The sequence below is a fragment of the Dermochelys coriacea genome, chromosome 3 (genome assembly GCF_009764565.3).
Source record: "Dermochelys coriacea isolate rDerCor1 chromosome 3, rDerCor1.pri.v4, whole genome shotgun sequence".
NCBI lineage: Eukaryota > Metazoa > Chordata > Testudines > Dermochelyidae > Dermochelys > Dermochelys coriacea.
The window spans coordinates 97476392-97497054 of record NC_050070.1 but is presented as its reverse complement, the minus strand read 5'-3'; the positions used below and the strand labels follow the sequence as shown (position 1 = coordinate 97497054).

The following is a 20663-nucleotide window of genomic DNA, read 5'->3' as shown; positions in this document are numbered from 1 at the left end:
AAATCCAATCAGGACTCCAGCTACTACAAAGGCTAGCAATTCTCATGGCTCAACTGCTTTAGAAAGAAGCAACAGACTTCCAGTAGATGGCACTATTTCTTTTAAGATTATAGTCAGTAGAATGTATGGCAACTACCCTTCACAATTCTATCTTGAGACATCACATGAAGGGGTAGAAAGCAGACATTATAGCAACATAATGCTGCATTAGGGTTTATATTGGAAAGTGAGAATGAACTAACTAAGGAGTAAAAAGAAAAGGAGTACTTGTGGCACCTTAGAGACTAACAAATTTATTTGAGCATAAGCTTTCGTGAGCTACAGCTCACTTCATCGGATGCAGACTGCACGCGAGCCCATTTTTAATGGCACGCTGCTGCGTGCCAGGGCAGCAGCAGCGTGCCATTAAAAATCCTGCCCTGCCCGTGGGGGCAAGGGGCAGAAGCTTGGTACTGCCAGCTCCCCTGCCTCTTCCCACAGTGTGCTGGGTTCCTGCCCCTCCTCCTCCTCTCCAGCCCTCCCTGCCAGCTGATGGCCCTTACGAGGGGGTGGGGGAGAAGTAGGGTCAGCGTGCTTGCTGCTCCTGGTGGAGGCAGAGAAGAAGCGGGGGCAGGGTCTTGGAGAAGAGGGTGTGGAAGCGGGGCATACCCCCTCCAGCCCCCTGCCGTGAGCACCCCACGACCCCAGCCCACACTCCCAGCCCTCTGCCCTGACCCCCTCACACACACCCAGCCCTCTGCCCTGAGCCCTGCAGCCTCACGCACCCCCCAGGTCCCTGCCCTGAGCCCTGTACCCCCCTCACACACACCCAGCCCTCTACTTGACTCCTTCACCCCCCCCCCCATGACCCCAGCCCTGACTCTGGCACCCCCACATACCCAGGCCCCCCACACCCCATGCCCTGACACCTGCACCCCCCTCACAGGCCTCCAGCCCTCTGCCCTGACACTTGCACCCCCCACATACCCAACCTCCCCACCCAAACGGGAGCTCCTGCACACTCCCCCCCCCACATTCCCACCTGCACCCCTCCCACCAAATGGGAGCTGCCCAGGTAAGCACTCCACACCCAAACCTCCTGCCCCAACCCTGAGCCCCCTCCCTCATTCTAGCTCCTGGCCAGAGTCTACACCCCAACCCCCCCCAGCTTGCTCCTTCACTCGCAGCCCTGTGTTCAGTGCAATCCCACCCTTAGCTCAGTGCAGAGAGAGAGGAAGAGAATGGGCCAGAACCAGGGAGAAGGTAGGTACCCACTCTATGTGGGCAGGGCCGGGACCCCACACTGGCAGCGGGCTGAGCGGACCCAGCCGCTGGGGTCCTGGCTGGCAGGAGCCGATGGATGGAACCCCTGAGCGGCAGCGGGCTGAGCCACTCAGCCCACTGCCAGTCTGGGGTCCCGGCCGCCGGCCCCGCACAGCCCGCTGCCGGTTTGGGCTCCTGGCCGCTTGCCAGCCAGGATCCCGGCCGCAGGCCCCACTCAGTCCGCTGCTGGTCTAGGTGAACGGAACCCCAGACCAGCAGCGAGCTGAGCGGGCCAGCGACATAAGATCAACATTTTAATTTAATTTTAAATGAAGCTTCTTAAACATTTTGAAAACCTTGCTTATTTTACAATACAACAATAGTTTAGTTATATAATATATAGACTTTTATAGGGAGAGAGATCTTCTAAAAAACATTAAAATGTATTACCGGCACGTGAAGAATTTGATTTGCGATTTAGTACAATTGACCTGGGGCAAGTGACTGGTCCTTTGGGGCTGCAAGTAACCTGAATATTAGTTATATTTGGTGTAAAGTGACCATCTATCACAGGGGTCGGCAACCTATGGCAACATTTTTTAATGTTTTAACATCATAAATTAAAGTGTATAAATGAAAACTCGGCACATCACTTCTGAAAGGTTGCCAACCTCTGATCTATCACATAGTCCAGCTTGCCTGGGTGGCAAGATAGACTGGAATGCCCAAGGGGAATGCCTGTGACTCCATCGTAAGTCTTTTACAGTGCTTCAGGAGTTCACATTCATTACTGAGTTGGTGAAATCTAATTACAGAACATACAATCAGTTTGGTTTTTGAAAAAACCTGCTTTTTGAAAGTCTGCCCTGAGGTTGGCACTCATGGTCGGGAGTCACTTCAGACTGTGCATCACCCCCCATTTCCCTCCTCCCCCACCAGGATCTCCTATTACCCCCCCCCCATTCAATGCCAGAAATCGTGTGTGAACCTCCATATCCCCATGGCAGGGGCTCTGTGTGCCCCATTCCCAGTACAAGGTTCCCCCAATCTCCATTACTTCGGGATTCTGTGTCCTCCACCGCTTATTCCTGGGTCTCCCATTCTCCTCTTCCCTCCCAGGGGCTCTGTGTGCCCCCTACTCGTCCTATAGCAGGGTCCCCCATTCTTCCCCCGATACCATTATTTGTCTGGGCGATAAGTCATTCAGGGTGTCAACATTTAAAACTCTATTGGGAGGATGAGTAGGAGTACTGTTATGCTGGACGGTGTTGATTGTTGCCATCAACCAGTTGTCTGATCTCCAGACAAATGCAGAATGCATGAAGCTGTGACTGTGCTAAATATAGTAGCAGCCCCACATGCCCTCCATTTTCCCCCTTTTGGTCTTCTAATTCTCCCCAAAAATCAATAGGGTTCTGACCACTGATGTTTAGAGCGTTCCCTAAAATTTTGGTATTCACTAGATGCAGATTTCAAAAGGTTTTGTGTTACATGCACAAAAACACACACAGAAATGCCATGAAATTGAATGTAAGGCCACTACAAACTCCACCAATGACAGTTTTTGGAAAATGCTCTCTTTTCCCAAGCATCTTTGAAATTTGATCAGCTACTCAAAATGAATGAAGATAATACAGAGAAAATACATAAGTCAAGTCAATCTATCACAAGTAGCCCATATATATAAATTTGCAAGTAAAACATTTTAACTCAACTTACATTTATACGAATTTCTTGTTGACTGCTGAATTGTCCACCACAAAGTGAAAGCAAGGACTGTATCTCCTACAGTGAAAACATTGTAGGACAAAACATTTTTTAGAAAACAGAAGTATTGTTCCCATACCATAATTTCACATACTACATCTTCAATAATTTTATACTAGAAACAAAATTTCAGAGAGACTTCAACAACTATGTTATGATACTTCTTATGTCCAATATCAATTTATAGGAGGTGCCAACTATTAAAAATCTTAGGAGAGGAGAAAAATCTGACACTGTGGCAGCAAATGACTACTTAAATTTTACTTAAATATTCCATTTGCAAAATGAGCCAATTTTTTAAGACACTACATCCTACAAGTACCCTCTCATAGTAGTAATCCATTGATTAGTTATCCAATGTACAATGGGATTAGGTTAAAATTACCCTAACAGTTCTATCAAGCTCCAGTGTTTTTCATTTTTATACTTACCTCTCTGAAATTGCTAATATTTAACAAGGTTGTACAATCACTATAACTATAATTGAATTCTGGGTAATGGATCTAGTCAGAGAAAGATTCAAGTGCATTACTAGCGAGGAAAGTCCCTCTTGAGGAAAACAATGGCAGGAGTCCATTCTGCTTACAGAGATCTTGATAATGTGCTCCGTTGGATGCATTTTCCATAGTAACTGAATTTAAGAGACTGTAAACTGAAGCACGAAGATTATGGATCCCAGAGCAACCATTACATACTAAGGAACAAGAGAATAATGAACTAGAATAGGCTTTTACTCTCTGATGTCTCTGTTGTTTCTCAAGATACTTCTCTTGGAGATCTATCCATATCAATAAATATCCTGAAAGGATGAACTTCCCATTCATTTTCTAACAAATGACTATCTATAGCTTCACAAAATTATCCTTATAAATACATATGCCTACATTTTATTATGGAGTGAGAATTACATGGGGATGGGAGACAAAAGGAAGAAGTCATTCAGTATTACCAAAAATCACTGGATAATGCTAGTCATCCACTATTTTAGTAGGACTGCTATTATGACCATTTTCCCATTCTATTTTCTATAGATATAAAGAGTTTTCCAAAAGCAAGTTACTCGCCAGCTTGCACAAGGTGAATAAAATGCCATTAGCTGTTTCATTATTATCACAGTAGTCCTGGGACCACATGAGTGCATGAGTAGATACTACATATGGGTTGGTGACATTTCCTGACAATGTTAAAAAGGAGTTTATAGTTACAATAAAAATTTGTTATCCAGCACGTTGGGGGAATGGGGGGGGGGTGCCAGTAAGTCAAAAATTCCAGTTAACTAAGAGGGAGGGACTTTGGGTGCGGGAGGAGGCTCAGGGCTGGGGCATGGGAGGGGGTGCGGGGCAGGCATTTGGGGTGCCGGATCTGGGCGGTGCTCACCTCAGGTGGCTTCCCGCAAGCAAACATGTCCCTGCTGCTCCTAGGCGGAAGCGCGGCCAGCAGCTCTGTGCGCTGTCTCTGCCCACGGGCAGAGCCAGCGATCAGGATGGGGCAGGGGCAGCACACAGAGCCTCCGTGGCCATTCCTCCACCTAGGAGCAGCAGGGACATGTCGCTGCTTGCGGGGAGCTGCCCATGGTGAATACTGCCTGGATCTAGAACTCCGAAACCCTTCCCATGCCCCAAACCCCTGCCCTGAGACCCCTCCTACACCCAAACCCCCTCCCAGAGCCTGCGCCCCACAACACCTCCCGAAATGCCAGTTTCTAGAGCTTTCCAGCTGGTAAAGTGCCGGATAATAGCTTTTATTGTATTTGTTTCCAATAGCGTCCACAGCGTGCTAGCTGCTTTCCAAACTTCAAAGTGGCCTTAATCATCTCTGAAAATCCTACCTGGTACAGAAATTTGAAGAGAAGAGAAGACAAGACACTCTGTGTCCTGAAACAGCCAATGAAGATATATTCAGTAGAACTAAAAAATACTCATGTATGTTTTTTGCTCCTTGCTCTTTTTATATGCATCTATGGGTGTGTCTACATAGGGTTAAAAGACCTGCAGCATGGCCGCAACTGGCCTGGGTCAGCTGACTTGAGCTTGTGGGGCTAGAAATCACTTTGTAGTTGTCCACGCTCAGGCTGGAGCCCAAGCTCTGGGACCTTCCACCCTCCAGCCCGAGCCTGAATTTCTACACAGTGATTTTTCAGCCCCAGAATCTGAGCCCCACAAGCCTGAGTCAGCTGACCCAGGCCAGCAATATATTTTTTTATTCCTGTGGAGATACACCCTATAAGACAGTGGGTTGCTCTGATTTTGTTGCTTTGCCTAATTAGCGTGCCTAAAATTTGACTATATAAATCTTATCCCTTTCCCGGTCAATAATACCACCACCAATACAGAATTCAATACCATTCACTGAGCTCCCCTACCCTCTCTCTCACACAGTCTCTCAGCCCAAGACTGTAGCAAGGACACATGGCTCTACATGACGAAAAAAGGAGATCGAGCCACAGTCTTCCATCAAAACAAAAACAGGAACTAAAGCAAAACCTCAAACTCAAACCTGCTAACACAGACAAAATATTGCAACACTGTCGCAAAAATAGCCAGGAAACCCTTCTTAAATTATTTCTTTTAAGCTTCCAATTTGAACACCTCCTTGAGACATAGCCAGGTACACTAGTTAACCCAACATGCACAAGTGGAGATGCCTTCAATCTCATCAACTACAGAGATATTTGAAATGGCAACAACAACATTACCAAACTGTCCTTTAGCATCCTTAATAAAAATACAGATATTGACAAAAAACAACATAATCCATAATTAAACGAGATTCCTCATGGATTCTAAGAAATGATCTAACCCAGGGATGGGCAAACTCTGGCCTGTGGACCGGATCTGGCCCCTCAGGGCTTTGGACCCGGCCTGCGGGATTACCACCCTTGTGGCTCTCCGAGTAGTGGCCGGCACCACGTCCCTGCAGCCCCTGGGGAGGGAGGGTAGAGAGTTCCATGTGCTGCCTTTGCCCGAGGGTACCTCCCCCAAAGATCTCATTGGCCTGGCTCTGCTGCGCACCCCGGAGCTGCTCCAGGTAAGCGATGCCAGACCAGAGCCTGCACCCCAAACACCTCCTGCACCCAACCCCCTGCTCTGAGCCCCTGCTGCACCCTGCACACCAACCCTCTGCCATACCCCGCACTCCCTCCTGCACCCCAAACCCCTGCCCTGAGCCCCTTGCTGCACCTCACAACTCTCCTGCACTCCAACCCCTGCCCTGAGCCCCCCGCACCCCTCCGTGCACCACTGCCCTGAGCCCCCTCCCGTACTGTGCACCCCTCCTGCACCCCAACCCCCTTCCCTGAGCTCCTTCCTGCACACTGCACCCCCTCCCACACCCCAACCCTCTGCCCCAGCCCTACATTCATGGCCCTGCATGCAATTTCCCCACTCCGATATGGCCCTCGGGCCAAAAAGTTTGCCCACCCCGATCTAACCAGAACTCTACCCTATGGACACTTGTTAACAAACATGTAAAAAAGCAAGTAAGTTTGTTTGCTTCATATATTTGAAAGAACTTTTGACCCAACTGGGCAGCCTGGACTGAAGTGTAAATGCATATAAAAAGCTATCCATATTTCAGACCATCAAATGCCTGGGAAAAATAAATATACAAACTGAACTCTTCATTCCAGCAAGGGGAATAAATAAGGGATGTAACCTTAACCCAGCCAATTTCAATATCTATATCAATTACCTACCAACTCTAATGAAATAATCCTGAAACACAGGACTCCCATTAAACAACTAAGAAGTAATTTTTAGAAAAGCTATCTGGATGTCATACAATGAACTATGCAAAATGGTCCCCAAGAAACATACACCAGACAGAAACATACTGCAATCCATAAGATATTTGCTGACCAGCATGTGAAAACAAAACTCATAATTTCTGAAGAAGGCTCAAAACAAACTAAAGTTTTACTATAGAGACATGGAAATGGAGCATATACTAAATTATACAAACTTGGGCCTCAAATTCCACTTTAGAGAGTTTCAGATTAGCCATAAAAAATTTACAAGAAACTCTGCTGACCTTCTATGCCTGAAAGAAGGCACCAGGTAACTAAAACCCACCAATCAAACTCCTGCTAAAAACTATTCAGCAGGATAATTCAATCCAATATACTATATTTACTCAGATTTTGCAACCAGTTATGTCTCTGGAGACAAGACCCCAACAGAAATGGTACATCTGTAATTCTGTAAATACTCCATGTTTGTTAGAACATAAGAAGAGTCATACTGGGTCAGACCAATGGTCCATCTAGCCCAGTATCCATCCCCGTCGTCCTGTCCCAGCATCTGGCAGTCAGAGGCTTAGGGACACTCAGAGCATGGGGATGTTGCGTCCCTGACCATCTTGACTAATAGCCATTGCTGGACCTATCCTCTCCCTGTTGCAGGGTTCACATTGAATGACTGCAGGGCAGAGCTGGGGCGATTCCCTCTGCTAAGCCACAAACAGAAAAAACGAGCAAGCTTGTGGGGCCATCTCGGCCAATGGGGCTGGGGTGACCAGAGAGGAAGTGTGAAAAATTGGAACGGGAGTGAGGGGGGGTAATAGGAGCCTGTATAAGAAAAAGCCCCCCCCCCATCGGGACATCTGATCACCCTAAATGGGGCACACACAAGCCAGCTCGATGCCAGGCTAGGAGGGACGACACAGTCCCCAAAGAGAGTCACAGCAAAACCTCCCTCCCGCGACAGGGAGGAAGCGAGAGAGGAGCCCGCCCCACGAGCGGGGCAGGGGCCGCTGGCAAGAGAGGGAGCGAGCCGAAGTTTGCACGCCCCCCTCCGCTCGCACACACCGACGGCGCTGCAGGGCCGAGCTCCTCCCCCCCCGCCCCCCGCCCCGCAGGAGGCGCGTGCCCAGCGGGGGCTGCCCCCTGCCCCCTGCCTCTCACCGGCAGCCGGAACTCCAGGTTCTCCTGCGCGAGCAGCAGCAGGTAGCGCGGCAGCAACCCGCGCGCCATGGCCCCGCCAGCGCCCATCAACTGCTTCGCCCAAGCCCGCATGCGCCGCCTCGGGGTGGAGCCAGGGGGTGCTCGGGGGGGCCGGGCTCGTGCAGGCCGCGGGGCGAGTGTGGCTCCTCGCTTTGGCCCGTTACGGGCCCTCGTCCGCGGCCGCCGGCCGGCGTCACCACAAGGGCCAGACGCCAGAGGGGAAGAGCCGGCAGCGCCACAACGCAAATCTGACGGGAACCGGGGGAGCCCGAGCCCCGGCCCGTGACGCGGCTCCTTTAAGCCAACGGGGGGGCTAAGGGGGCCGCTGGGGCGGGGGCGGGTATTAACCCCGGAGCTGCCCCTTGGGTAGGCTAAAGTCTCCCCCCCCCCCCCGCTGAGGCTGCTGGGGCGAGGGGAGGTGCCGTGCAGCGGGTCTGTAACGAGGGGGCCTGTTTGACCCTGAGCGCAGCCCCGTTGCGGGGAAATCCCTGACCTGGGAAGGAGCCGAGCCGAGCCGAGCCGAGCCGAGCCAGGGGGAGCTCCTAGGGAGGGGGTTGTGAGCCCAGTGCCCAGGGCAGGAAGAGGCCTGTGGAAAAGACTCTCCAGAAAGGCCAGGGGCTGATGTGAGGCCTGACACAGCTCGCTGGCTGGCTCGGGTGACATTGGAAAGCTCGGGAAGGGTTTGGGCCCGAAGGGCCAAAGGAGGTGGTATTTCATAAGGACTCAGTTGAACCCAAGGAAGAGACATGTTACTCGTGCAGGGCCGCACTGTGCCATGCCCTGGCGTGGGACCTTGCCACACAGTTGCTGCAGGACAGCGTTGGGAAAGGGGGCTTCAGAAAAGAGGTTTCAGAGTAGCAGCCGTGTTAGTCTGTATCCGCAAAAAGAAAAGGAGGACTTGTGGCACCTTAGAGGCTAACACATTTATTTGAGCAGAAGCTTTCGTGAGCTACAGCTCACTTCATCGGATGTGAGATTGTTATTGTATTGTGGTAGCGTCTAGGAGCCCTAGTCTTAGACCAGGACCCCAGTGTGCTAGGCACTGGACAAATAGAACAAGAAGATGGGCCATGCCCTAGGGATCCTACAGTCTAAGACAAATTACGAAGCTAAGATGCCTCTTTTTATTCCTGGTTGGATGTCCAAGTAGACCCTAAAGATCCAATTGCACTTTTCAAAAAGATATGGGTTATGCCTAGTGCCCTGGCCAACAGCCTTCTCTCTCCATCTCAGGGAAGCAGGTTGTAATGTCCAAAATTATGTTTGAGTTCTTGCTGTTAAGCTTGCCTGTGTAGTTGTTTCACTACCATTGTATATTGTTTTGTAAAAGACTCTGTAATATATTGAATATGAAAGATGCATTATACCTATATATTGTTCTCCACTCCAGTTCTGACCTACCAAGAAAAAAAAAAAAGTCTGGAAATCAATTAGAAGCAAGATCGTTTTGGCAGCTTCTGTGGTCTATAGGTAGTACTCTGGCAGTGCAGGAGACCTGATTTCCATTTCTGGTCCCAATTTCACATCCAGTAAAGTAATATTTCTCTCTCTCTCTCTTAAGCCCTGTGTACTCTAGGGAATTGTTACAAAAACTTCCCACCCATTTACCTAGCTTTCTCATTCTGGCAGCTGTTTTCAGCACTAGGTGGAAGGGACTGTCTTTAAATGCTTTGGGCAGCACTATTCACTTCAGTGGTGTGACATACAAATATTACAAAATACTACTACCTTAGAGGTTGGAAATGTTCTTGAGGACAAGAGGCTTTCCCCTCTGAAGGGCAGGAGAACCTCATGTTGCTCTCCATTGACCCCTCGAGCTGACTAAGGAGTGACACAATCTAGATTCTATCTAGAAGATGGACTAGAAAGCATCAACAGTTTCTGAAGGGAGTTGCATCTGTTTTTCCACACCAACGATGACAGTAGCCATTGCATAGAGTTGTGAGGGTGGGAAGTGAATGTAAATGGAAAAAATGGAGAGAGACTCAGGATTGTGACAGACATGAAGACCCAGTGGACAAAAAAGGCAGACTTTCTTTCTGTATTTTTCTTGAAGATTTGTTCTCCTTTGTTTTGAGTTCTCCCTTCCAACATCTAGGTGTGATTACTGTAATGCCTTGCATCAGATGAAGTGAGCTATAGTTTACAAAAGCTTATGCTCAAATAAATTTGTTAGTCTCTAAGATGCCACAAGTACTCCTTTTCTTTTTGCGGATACAGACTAACACGGCTGCTACTCCTGTAATTCCTTACTGGCTGGTGTCTCTATTTTGCTTACTGAAAGGTTTAGCTTATCCAGATTTCACTAAGCCTTTTATTAGCACTAGACCAGCTCAACACTTAACTCATGTTTTCCAGCTTTTTGTTGTTGTTGTCGTCATATGATAGCTTTCCTTGTAGATTTTAAGATCTTGCTCATGACTTATAAGCACTCCGTGGACTGCATTCTTTATATATTTGTGTTCAGAGGTTGGAAAGAGCTGCTGCTGGCTGATGCATTACACTAGAACTTCTGTGGTTACCTCATTGTTTTCTGCAGAATTTAAACTTTTTGTTTAAAAATGTCTAGTCCTTATAATCTCAAAGAAAAATTTGAACTGAGGCAGTACTATCTGAGTCTTCAGACAGAACAGCTTTGAGAGATGTCAGCTATCGCCCTTTGTCTTGATATCTTAATGCTGAAACCTAATTTTGACACATTTTTTTAATCAACATTGTTAACTGTTTCACTGCTAATGATTTCAGCAAAAACATCCAGCTTGTCTGGGGTTGTTGACAAAAGTTTGGGATTGCAGAAAGAGATTAGTGGAAGGTCGCCACTTTTATTTTTCCAATCTGACCCATTTGAGCTTTTTTAGCCATTTAGTCTCTGTCTTGGAATCTTGTAAGTAGGAGTTATCTGTTCCATTGTTTAAAATGAACCTCTTTGAAAAGATTATTTTCTCTTCACATGCTTTATCATCTATGGAGTGTGTTGCCTTCTGTTGTCAGGAACTCTGATTACTTCACTGTATTCCAATCATACTGTTTTCTAAACAGGGGTTAAGAGAGTTAACAATCAATGAATCTTGTTCGGGGGTGGGGGGGGGGTTAAAATTTTAAATACCTCATGTAAATAGCACTGGATAAGCTTTTATATTTCTATTGTATTTTAAAATATGAACCAACTGCATGCACATGTGAACGCAGATACACGTGTTGTTAGTATTATCTCATAAAATTTTGTTTTCACATTTTCACTGTACTCGCCAAACAAAAGCACAAGCTGAGTCTCTGTAATGAATGTGCTACTCAATTCTGCTTTTGACTGCACATCTAATAGCTATGGTTTATACAGAATGTTTGATCTTGAAAGAATCCAACAATTTTAGATTGTATATTATATTTTATATATAAACCATTTCCACACAATGCTATTGAAAAGTCGCTGTTTTGAGGATGGAATATGATATTCCATATTAGACCAACAACATTGCATAATTGATTTTAGGAGGGGAAATGAAGAACAATCCCTCATTTCAGCCTTTGGGGCGAATTTTAGGTAAGCAGTATGTAATTACCCAAATTGGAATTTGACCAATACACTGGAGTTAACACCTCTTCTCCTGCAGCAAGTGTCATGGGATCTTATAATGATCACGAGTTTGAATGGGGGTGGAAGAAATCCTCAAAACATTTCTGATGAACAATGATTGAATTCATGCTGCTGTTTTTCTAAAATATATTTCATAACCATTGTGTTATTTAAAAAAAATCCCCCGCGCATAATTCCAAAAACATTTGTAGTAAAAACATTTTAGTGAAGTCATTCTTTTTGCACCCAGAAATACTTCATTATGAGCATAAATTGATAATAATTTGTATTGTGGTTTACACATTACAATTCACTGGAGCAATTTGGGAATGCCATTCTTACTTATTATTAATGGAGTATTTCTGTATCGGAGTTCGCTAGAAGCCGCACTGTAGGAGAACATACAAAACATCCTCCCATACATTGTTATCAAACTGATCAGGTTTCTGTTACTGTAAATTAAAAACAGTAATTAACCCATCCACCCCAACCTCACCTGGGGGGAAAACACCTACAGCTTTTCTCTTGTATTGTATGGACCTAGTATGTTAATTTTAACAGCTGAAGTATAAGGCTGGTATAAAGAAAAGACTAATATAAATGGATCCATCTCTATAATTAGTACAACTACATATAATCTTTCTGTATATCAAATAATTATAGCTGCATAAGAGCTGGTTCCATGTATCTTATCCTTTTCTTTTCTTTTAAATGAAATCTAGGACAGCCCATGTATATCATTTCCCAGATGCAACACTTTTGACTGCAGTGCTGCAATGCACATTTTCCTTAGCGGGCATCCGTGACTTTGCTGTACAGCACAAGCATATTAAGGGAGTGCCATCGACTCGTGTCTTACACGCTTCAGTCTTAGCTGAAGTGCATAGCTGTAGATATCAAAATTTGTTGCGATTCCGTTTTCTTTTCAGCCTGTGTGACCACTGAAACCCTTCTTAATACACTGTGCATCAGTGTATGGCATATCACAGATGAGGAAATTATGTTTTCTATAAAGAGTAACTAACATCAGCTCTGGGAATCTTCAAAGCATAGTTTGTGTATCCACCTTAAGTGTAAAAAGAAAAGGAGTACTTGTGGCACCTTAGAGACTAACAAATTTATTAGAGCATAAGCTTTCGTGAGCTACAGCTCACTTCATTTCGATGCTGTAGCTCACGAAAGCTTATGCTCTAATAAATTTGTTAGTCTCTAAGGTGCCACAAGTACTCCTTTTCTTTTTGTGAATACAGACTAACACGGCTGCTACTCTGACACCTTAAGTGTATAAGTGGAAGAAAGAAAATCCCCACCCCTTAGCACTTATTGGTGGGCTGTTGCTTGATGACTGGTTTGTTTTGTTGTCTGTCAGCAGGCAGCTGCATTGAACAGGTCAACAAATATCAGAACAGATTATTTGGGTATGGTCTGTGCTACAAAGGGTGAATGCTTTATAAAAGGTGTAATTGCATGAAAAAGTAAGTAAATATTATAATGCATTTTTATTTCACAAAGGCTATATTGTATTGATTCCAAGCCTGCTGGGATATATGGTATTTCTGTCTGGAAACTGAAGGAAATGTATGTCCTGTAATGGACTTAAAGTTTAATTTGTTTAATTTATTGACCTACATTATTTCAGTGACTTCAATTATTTAATTAGGTTTTTTATGTTCTTGATTGTTGTTGAGTTAGGAGCAGATATAATGACATGCCCAGATTTTTACTGTATTCTTTGGCCTAAGCCTCCAGCCCTAACTCAGGCAAAACTCCCATAGAAATCTCCAGGACTTTTGCCCGAGTAAGGACCATTATTCTCAGTTCATGCAGTTGTACAATTGAAAGAAGTGAAGGTAGGGGGACTTTGTGTGCTACAAGATATGAATTGGTTTATAAGAAGATGAAAAGACCCAGAAACTATTATTTCATTTGTTATTATATTTTATATAAGCCCTTAAGGATCTTTAGATAAGAGCTGTATGAATGTTATTTTCCTCCACAGCTGTGAGTGCATACAGGAAGCTGCTATTCCAGCAGTGCATTGCTTTGACTCCTGCTTGGATGCCACAAAACATTCTTGAGAGATGGAGGAAAACAAAGGGCAGAGTACTAGAGCCACCAGAACCCAACTCACTGCTGTAGGTGACCTGAGGAGAAGCTGGCAGAGCTGGGCAGAAGATCACATTGATTATCAGAGGCAGAATCCATTCAGCAATGATAGCAAGCCTGTGACCAAGTCTGTGCATCCCCAGAGAGGAGATCCCATCTATGGGAGACCGCCTGAAGGGTCTAAAACGGAGCAAAGAGGGAAAGATGCCCACACACATGTGGGAAAGGAAGTGGAAGAGCTATGCTTGATCATGAGAAATACTGGGGAGAAAGGAGAAGATGGAAATGTAAGAGTGACATTCCGACAACTGTTTGAAACATATGTGACTATTTCCAATAAAGTAGTGGGGATCCTGCTGAGAGCAAGAAAATATGGGCTGGTTCAGTTTGAAGGTGAAATGCTTTGGCAAGGAAAAGATGACAATGTTATCATCACCTTACTTGAATAATACTGATGAATGTTTCCATTTAGGAAAATAAACTATCTAAATGTCAGCTTGATAAAGGTTTATACAGCACAGGGGTGGAATGGAAAAATATGAAGAGGACAAAAAATATTTTCATGGAATCCTAGAAATTGGAGATAGAAATGATGTAATGGGTCAACTAATCTATCCCTGTGCCCTTTTCCTCCACAGCTTTGTCTTGTCTACTTCTAAATGTCTCAAGTGAGAGGGCTTCTCTTACAGCTCTGCATAACTGAAGTTAAAATTACTACCAGTCTGCACTGGGTCTTGTAGCAGTGAGTTTAGAAATAAGCAGAGTAAAATCCATCACAGAATGTGGTATCTTGCTAATGAACCACAGTTAAATGCTTGAAGATGAATAAATAAACTTGTTTCATTAAAAAAAAAAGCTGTACCTATGGTACAACTTTAATTATTTTCACATATTGAAATTGTAATAAAATACATGCAAATTAGCCTTAACTTCACAAGGTGCTTGAAAAATTCAAAACCTACCAACTTAATGAAATAGTCCTTACTTAAATATTCTGCAATTCGAGCAAGAGCATTTGGTAATTTCACAAGTTATGTGTTCCACTTTATGTATTTTTTGGAAGCCAAATTTTTTTGATGTGGTAGAAAAATATGGCTTTCCTATCTTTCCCACTATCCTTTTAAGTGTCTCTGTGCTTCACTTATTTTAAATTGTGTGTGTGTGTGTGTGTGTATGTCTATTCTGTTCTCCTCAAACTTACTTCTTTCCCAAGAGGTTTACGTGGCAGTCTCTTCTGTGCCCTTTCCAGGAAACCTTGTAAAGGGGATTCTATCTAGCCCACCTCAGAAGGAAGGCTGCCACATAACACAGGGGCTTGGAGGGCAGAAAATGTAAACTAGGCTAATGCTCATGGCACTGAATAAAGAGGATGATTCCCTTGAAACAAAATATAGCAATGTTGTGCAACTTTTAGAAGGAAGAGTCCTGGGGGAGAGGAGATGACAGACAGAGTGCCAAATAGACAGCTAATTATGCAACACAATCATATACCTCATTTGGCAGATGCTGAAAGACCGTGATTTAAACTCTATGCATGTTCAGAACTCTTCAAAGAAGGGAGAAAGAATGGTCTTGTGGTTAAAGAATGGGAGCTAATAGATATGGATTCTACTTTTGGTTCTGCTATGGAGTTCCTGGACTTTTCTAAATTAGAAAAATTAGAATCTGTAATTCAAATCGATGCATCAATACCACTGGAACCTGTAATATACTCAGGATCCCGGTTTACAGTACAGTTTCCATCAGTGCATTTGCATCCTTTGGGAATAACATATTCCGTTTTTGACACTGTAGATTCACTGATTCAACTAGATTCAGTATGTGATATTGACCAAGTGTCTTAACGGGTCAGTTGCCTCAGCTTCTCCATCTGTTAAATAAAAAGAAAAGGAGTACTTGTGGCACCTTAGAGACTAACAAATGTATTTGAGCATAAGCTTTCGTGAGCATAAGCTTTTGGATTCCGATGAAGTGAGCTGTAGCTCACGAAAGCTTATGCTCAAATAAATGTTAGTCTCTAAAGGTGCCACAAGTACTCCTTTTCTTTTTGCGAATACAGACTAACATGGCTGCTACCCTGAAACCTGTCATCTGTTAAATGAAGACTATATTCCCCTGCTTCAGAGGGATGTAGAGGATTAATTGAGTGCTCTAATAGACTCTGAAGGAGCTTGATAAGTCCAAACTATTATCATGCTATTAGAGATAGTCAAAAAATGTCAAACCCTGTGAAAATTTTTAAAGGAAATGAAAATTTGTCAAAAAAGGATGCATCCGCTGAAGTGAGCTGTAGCTCACGAAAGCTTATGCTCAAATAAATTTGTTAGTCTCTAAGATGCCACAAGTACTCCTTTTCTTTTTTGCGAATACAGACTAAAACGGCTTCTACTCTGAAACCTGAAAATTTGTCAAAGCTTTCAAAATGGAAGTTTTGAAACAAAACTTCATTTCAGTTTGAGTTGATGCAAAGTTTGGTTTTCAATTTTCATTCCCCCTACCCCCTTCTCTCCTTTTACTACTGGAGCACAAGAGCCAAAAAGAAAATTGAAAACTTTTCCGTTGAAACAATTTCTTGTTTTGATGAAAATCAAACTTCAAACAATACAGAAAGCTTGAACTTTTTCATATTTAAACAGCCATTGATCAAAACTTCTGCTTCTCATTAGCTGTAATAGTGCATGTGTATTGTATGAAGATGGACACATAGTAGAATCAAGTTTTTTAAAATACATTTACAGTTAATATGTTTAGTTTTAAATGCCATAATCCCATTGATTTCTCATTAAAGTAGTGGATCATTCCTCCTAGGAAGTGGTTTTTAGGTAGGACAAGCCCTGATGGGTGACCAGTGGTACAGATCAGCATCGTTGGGGAAAAGCAAGGAACAGCCTGCCTCTCTTAGAAGTGGTATCCCAGTGCTCCAGCCCTGTTGGGATGGCATATAGAGGCCAGTTAAGCCCCAATGAAATGAGTCAGGAAAGGCTAGTCTTGTGGAGATAAAGCACAATTGGCTGGTCCTATCATACATCTTTTTGCAGGACATCAAGAAACCAGATTGTGATGATTGGGAGAATGGGTTGACAGCAATGGAGTGTGCCTTGCACCTGGAAAAGAATGTGAACCAGTCACTCCTTGATCTGCACAAGCTGGCAACTGATAAGAATGACCCTCATTTGTGTGACTTCATTGAAACTTAAGATAAAACTTAGTGAGAAGGTCACAGGGGATTCTAAGTGCAATAAGACGTTTCCTGTTCACAAGTTATGCACACAAGTCCCTTAAAGACTAGTTAAAATCCTTCTGAGTTATAGCAGTGGATAGCTAAGCATGTAAGAATCACCATACTGGATCAGACCATAGCTTTGAGTTCACTAGCCTGCAGGGGTGTGCGCAAGGGAGGGCAAGCCCCCCCCCCCCAATCAACTGGAGCACAGAACTCAGGCTAGGACAGGGAGTGTGAGCTCCTGGGCCGGAGATGACAACTCCTCCAGCCCTAGGGCTGCAAAAAAAAGTGCCCTGCCAGAAGTGGACAAATTTTTATTCCCATATATGCTCCTGCTAGCTTGCTTTCAGCCATGGCTAATACCTTGAAAGAATGGGGTTGGCCAATTTGTTCTCTAATATACAGCGAATAAAAAATAAAATCCTGAGCTTGTCTAGGTTGTCAGGAAAGCATCAAGTATAGCGGGTAGAGCATGAGACTGGGATGCAGACCTGGCGTCTAATCCCAGCTCTGATACTCACTAGCTATATGTATGATGCAGACCAAATACCTAATCTTTCTTGCCTTAGGTACCCCAGCATAGCATAGGGTAACTCACCTTTGAAAAGCACTACATAACTGCACAGAATTCATTATGATCAGCTAAAGTGATTACAACTACCGCTGCCACTCATAAGAGAGCATGCGGAATACATTATAGTTTACCAGGAAAAATTTTTACAATTTATTTTTATTGGGTTGGGTTCTGTTTTTTGATATTTTAAATTGCCACACATTCAGTAGCAAACCTTGTTTTTGATCATATTAAAATTCCTACATTCACTCTGCCAAATCACTTTCTTTTCTTCCTTCAAATCCCTCCTAAGAGATTCCCCACAAGTAGTGAATAACTTAACATAAATTACCAAAAGAAAAAAACCAAACATATTCCTTCATTTGTCTTCCAGTTGAGACCTGTCCCCTCTGTGGCTATTCAGCTGAGAGTGTAAGTTCTTTGGGACAGGCTTCATCTTGTGAAGCTTTGAGCACAGTGCCAGCAGTTTAATAAAGGTCATCATGCAACAGCTGAACATGTGAGATGTTTTTCTTATGCAGCACCTTTTGTTAACACCAGTTTAAAACAACATGAGCTAACAAAGCGTTGATCTATAATTAGCATGCTAGGCATACACCTCAAAATAATTTGAAGGATCATTGTCAACAAATTACATTAGTGGAAGTTTTTGTACTTTTGATGCTAAACAGCCCTGTCACTGAGATGTGTAAGAAAATATTTCCTTTTCACTTGGTGCTATCAAATGCACTGTGTTTAAACCATATTACTGTTTAGTTGCTGATACTTACTTTAGCATTAATCTCAAGCTCTGCTCTCTGTGCGGGAAAAGGAAAATTTACATTGCCTAGACTAGAACTGGAATCTGTAAATTCCAGGTTGAGAGGAGACAGCCATTCTAGCTATGATCAAGTTAACAGGCTAAAGCATATAGCCACAGTGGGATGAGAGGCTACTCCCCCGACTATGATCCCAACAGAGACCCTAAGTGGGTACTCAGGCAGCTATCCCATCCCCCTCCCATTACACCTCCACTCTTTAGCATACTAGCTCAGTCAGAGTAGCATCAGTATGTCACCTCCATAGGCGCTGACTCCGTGGGTACTCCAGGGCTGCTAAGCTGCCAGCCCCACCCAACCCCACCCCACCTCACCTCCTCCTCCGCCTACCTCCCAGTGCTTGCTGCCACCAAATGGCTGTAGCAAGCTCCGGGGTGGGATGGGGGAGAAGGGGGAACATGGTGTGTTCAGGGGAGGAGGTGGGACTGGGATTTGGCGAAGGGGTTGGAATGGGGGCAGGGCAGGGGGCAGAGATCCAAGCCTTGCCAGTGGTCACCTCAAGCTGGAATTTACACCTTCCAGCTCTAGTGTAAAATATGCTCAGAGACAGGCCCTGCAAGGTGTTGTTGCTGAATTGCTAGCAGAGCTTTTGATGTTCCCAAGTTTGTGGCCCAAAGGGTGGTTTTATTCCTCTTAGGACCAGGGCTAGGAAACCCCTTCACACCCTAGGCCCGTGCAGGCATTAGTGGAACAATTAACATGAGGAAAGCTGCTTCAGTCTCCAGGCTCCCACAGGGATCCATGAAGAAACAGTGGCTAAGGCAGCTGAGATCACTTTCCAGTCTTCTTTAGAGCATCCCCATGAGCAGAGGGAGCTAGAATGGTGTTCATAGGCATAGAGGAAAGCCTTTATTTCAGTACTATTAAAGAGGATGGGAAGAAGAGAAGGAACAAGACTGTCCTGTCTTACTGAAAATAAAACCCCTATAAATAGCCAGAGAGAGCAGGAAGCTTTAAGAAATCAGGAGACAAAGGATTCTACCAAAGTTTTTTTTAATCTTACTTTTTTATTTAAGTTACTAACACTGACAGTGCTCCTTTCAAGAAGCAAACTTACTACTCCCACCAGGTCCTGACAAGAACTTTGTCAGCCTCCAAAGGAAACAAAGCGAAAATCTACACTGAGAAGTACTTTACAGCAGCCCAGCTGTACCGATACAACTGTGCAACTAAGATCACTCGTCTAACCACATTATGCCAACAGGAGAGAGCTCTCCTGTCAACAGAAAACCAGCTCAACGATTGGTGGTAGCTATGTTGGCGGAAAATGCTGTCCCACTCACATAGCGCTATACACACAAGTGCTTATGCTGGCAAACTTACATTGCTCAGGGTGTGTTTTTTCATACCCCCGAGCGATGAAAATTTTGCTGACATAAGTGCTAGTGTAAACCTGGCACAAGAAAAGCAATGTGAGGTTCTGTTTGTCTCAATTTCTGTAACTCCATTTACAATTAAATGTTAACAGCCAGCCCTGTAAACAATCTAATCTCAGAATCAAGTTGGCTTCTTTCAGTCTTGCACATCGTCACAAAAAGGTTTTTGCAGGCTAAATTATGCCCTCATTACAACTTTACAACCCCATTGTGTCCAGTGAGGTTTGCACACATGTAACTGGTTGGAATTTACAAAATTCCATTGATGCTCAAGATATCAAGAGAGATTTTTATTATACGAGGTGTTGATCTTTCAGGGTTAAGGAGGTAAACACTTAACTAAAATTGAACAGGTAATTCTAAATATACATAGCAGCTGGGTAAGGTTGTCCTGTTTATACATAGTCTCTTTCCATAGTAGTCTCATATTAGAAGTACAGTTGGGCATACACTGTACACTAACAATTCTCAATTTAATTTTTCCTTGGGAAGAATGATAGTATTGGCAAGTGTAAATGTAACAGTAATGTCTACTGCCACACACAAACCTGACTACGACTTAGCTATAAAGGATTAGTCTTTAGTTGTTGAAAAAGTCAGTCTTTGACCTTATTACCTACCAAAAATAGGGAGTAATTGCTAATTATGGTGTTCTTTGTGATGTAAATACCCATCCCTTATGAACTTGATCAAAACTAAAATTTTGTTTATAAGCACCACTGAACAGCTATTACATGGCAATGTGGTTTTTTTGTTGTTCTTTTGCCATTACCAGCCTAGTCTGAATTGGAACTAGCAACCCAAAGGGAAAGGTTCCGTTTTCCATTAACAGTTTCCAGTACCATCCGTTCCACTCGACTTTCATTCTAAAACGCATATTGTGACCCTGTCTACATTTTCTATACCAGAATTAAGTTACTTTTCATTTTCACATTTTAGAAAAGTATGCAAAGGTATTACACCTAAGAATAAAACAGTTAAATTCAACATTACCTCTTTGCATCCACCTCTGACAGAATTATAAAATATTCCAAGAAGCCTAGG

The 20663-nt window shown here is 44.0% G+C and overlaps 1 protein-coding gene and 1 long non-coding RNA gene across 7 annotated transcripts in view; one reads left to right on the top strand and one right to left on the bottom strand.

Annotated features, from left to right (window-relative positions):
- Nucleotides 1-8083, bottom strand: part of TRMT11 (tRNA methyltransferase 11 homolog) — a 64129-nt gene extending 56046 nt beyond the window's left edge. For 2 of the 3 annotated variants that reach the window (XM_038395379.2, XM_038395377.2), the window contains exons 1-2: nucleotides 7910-8083; nucleotides 2962-3027 (exon numbers count right to left, since the gene is read on the bottom strand). In XM_038395379.2, the coding sequence (XP_038251307.1) occupies nucleotides 2962-3027; nucleotides 7910-8020 (177 nt within the window). In that variant the 5' untranslated portion in view covers nucleotides 8021-8083. Of the gene's footprint in view, nucleotides 1-2961; nucleotides 3028-4837; nucleotides 4878-7909 lie in introns of those variants that run through there. The other variant, XM_038395382.2, reaches the window with a different exon arrangement.
- Nucleotides 8084-8131: 48 nt separating this feature from the next.
- LOC119853054 lies at nucleotides 8132-14483 on the top strand. Of its 4 annotated transcripts, none has more exons than XR_006279963.1 (4): nucleotides 8132-8288; nucleotides 9339-11489; nucleotides 12895-12997; nucleotides 13522-14483. It is a non-coding gene; the product is annotated as an uncharacterized LOC119853054 (long non-coding RNA). The 4 variants fall into 4 exon arrangements; XR_006279962.1 differs by lacking the exon at nucleotides 8132-8288 and adding an exon at nucleotides 8483-8656; XR_005291929.2 differs by lacking the exon at nucleotides 8132-8288 and having other exon boundaries at nucleotides 8483-11489.
- Nucleotides 14484-20663: the final 6180 nt, after the last annotated feature.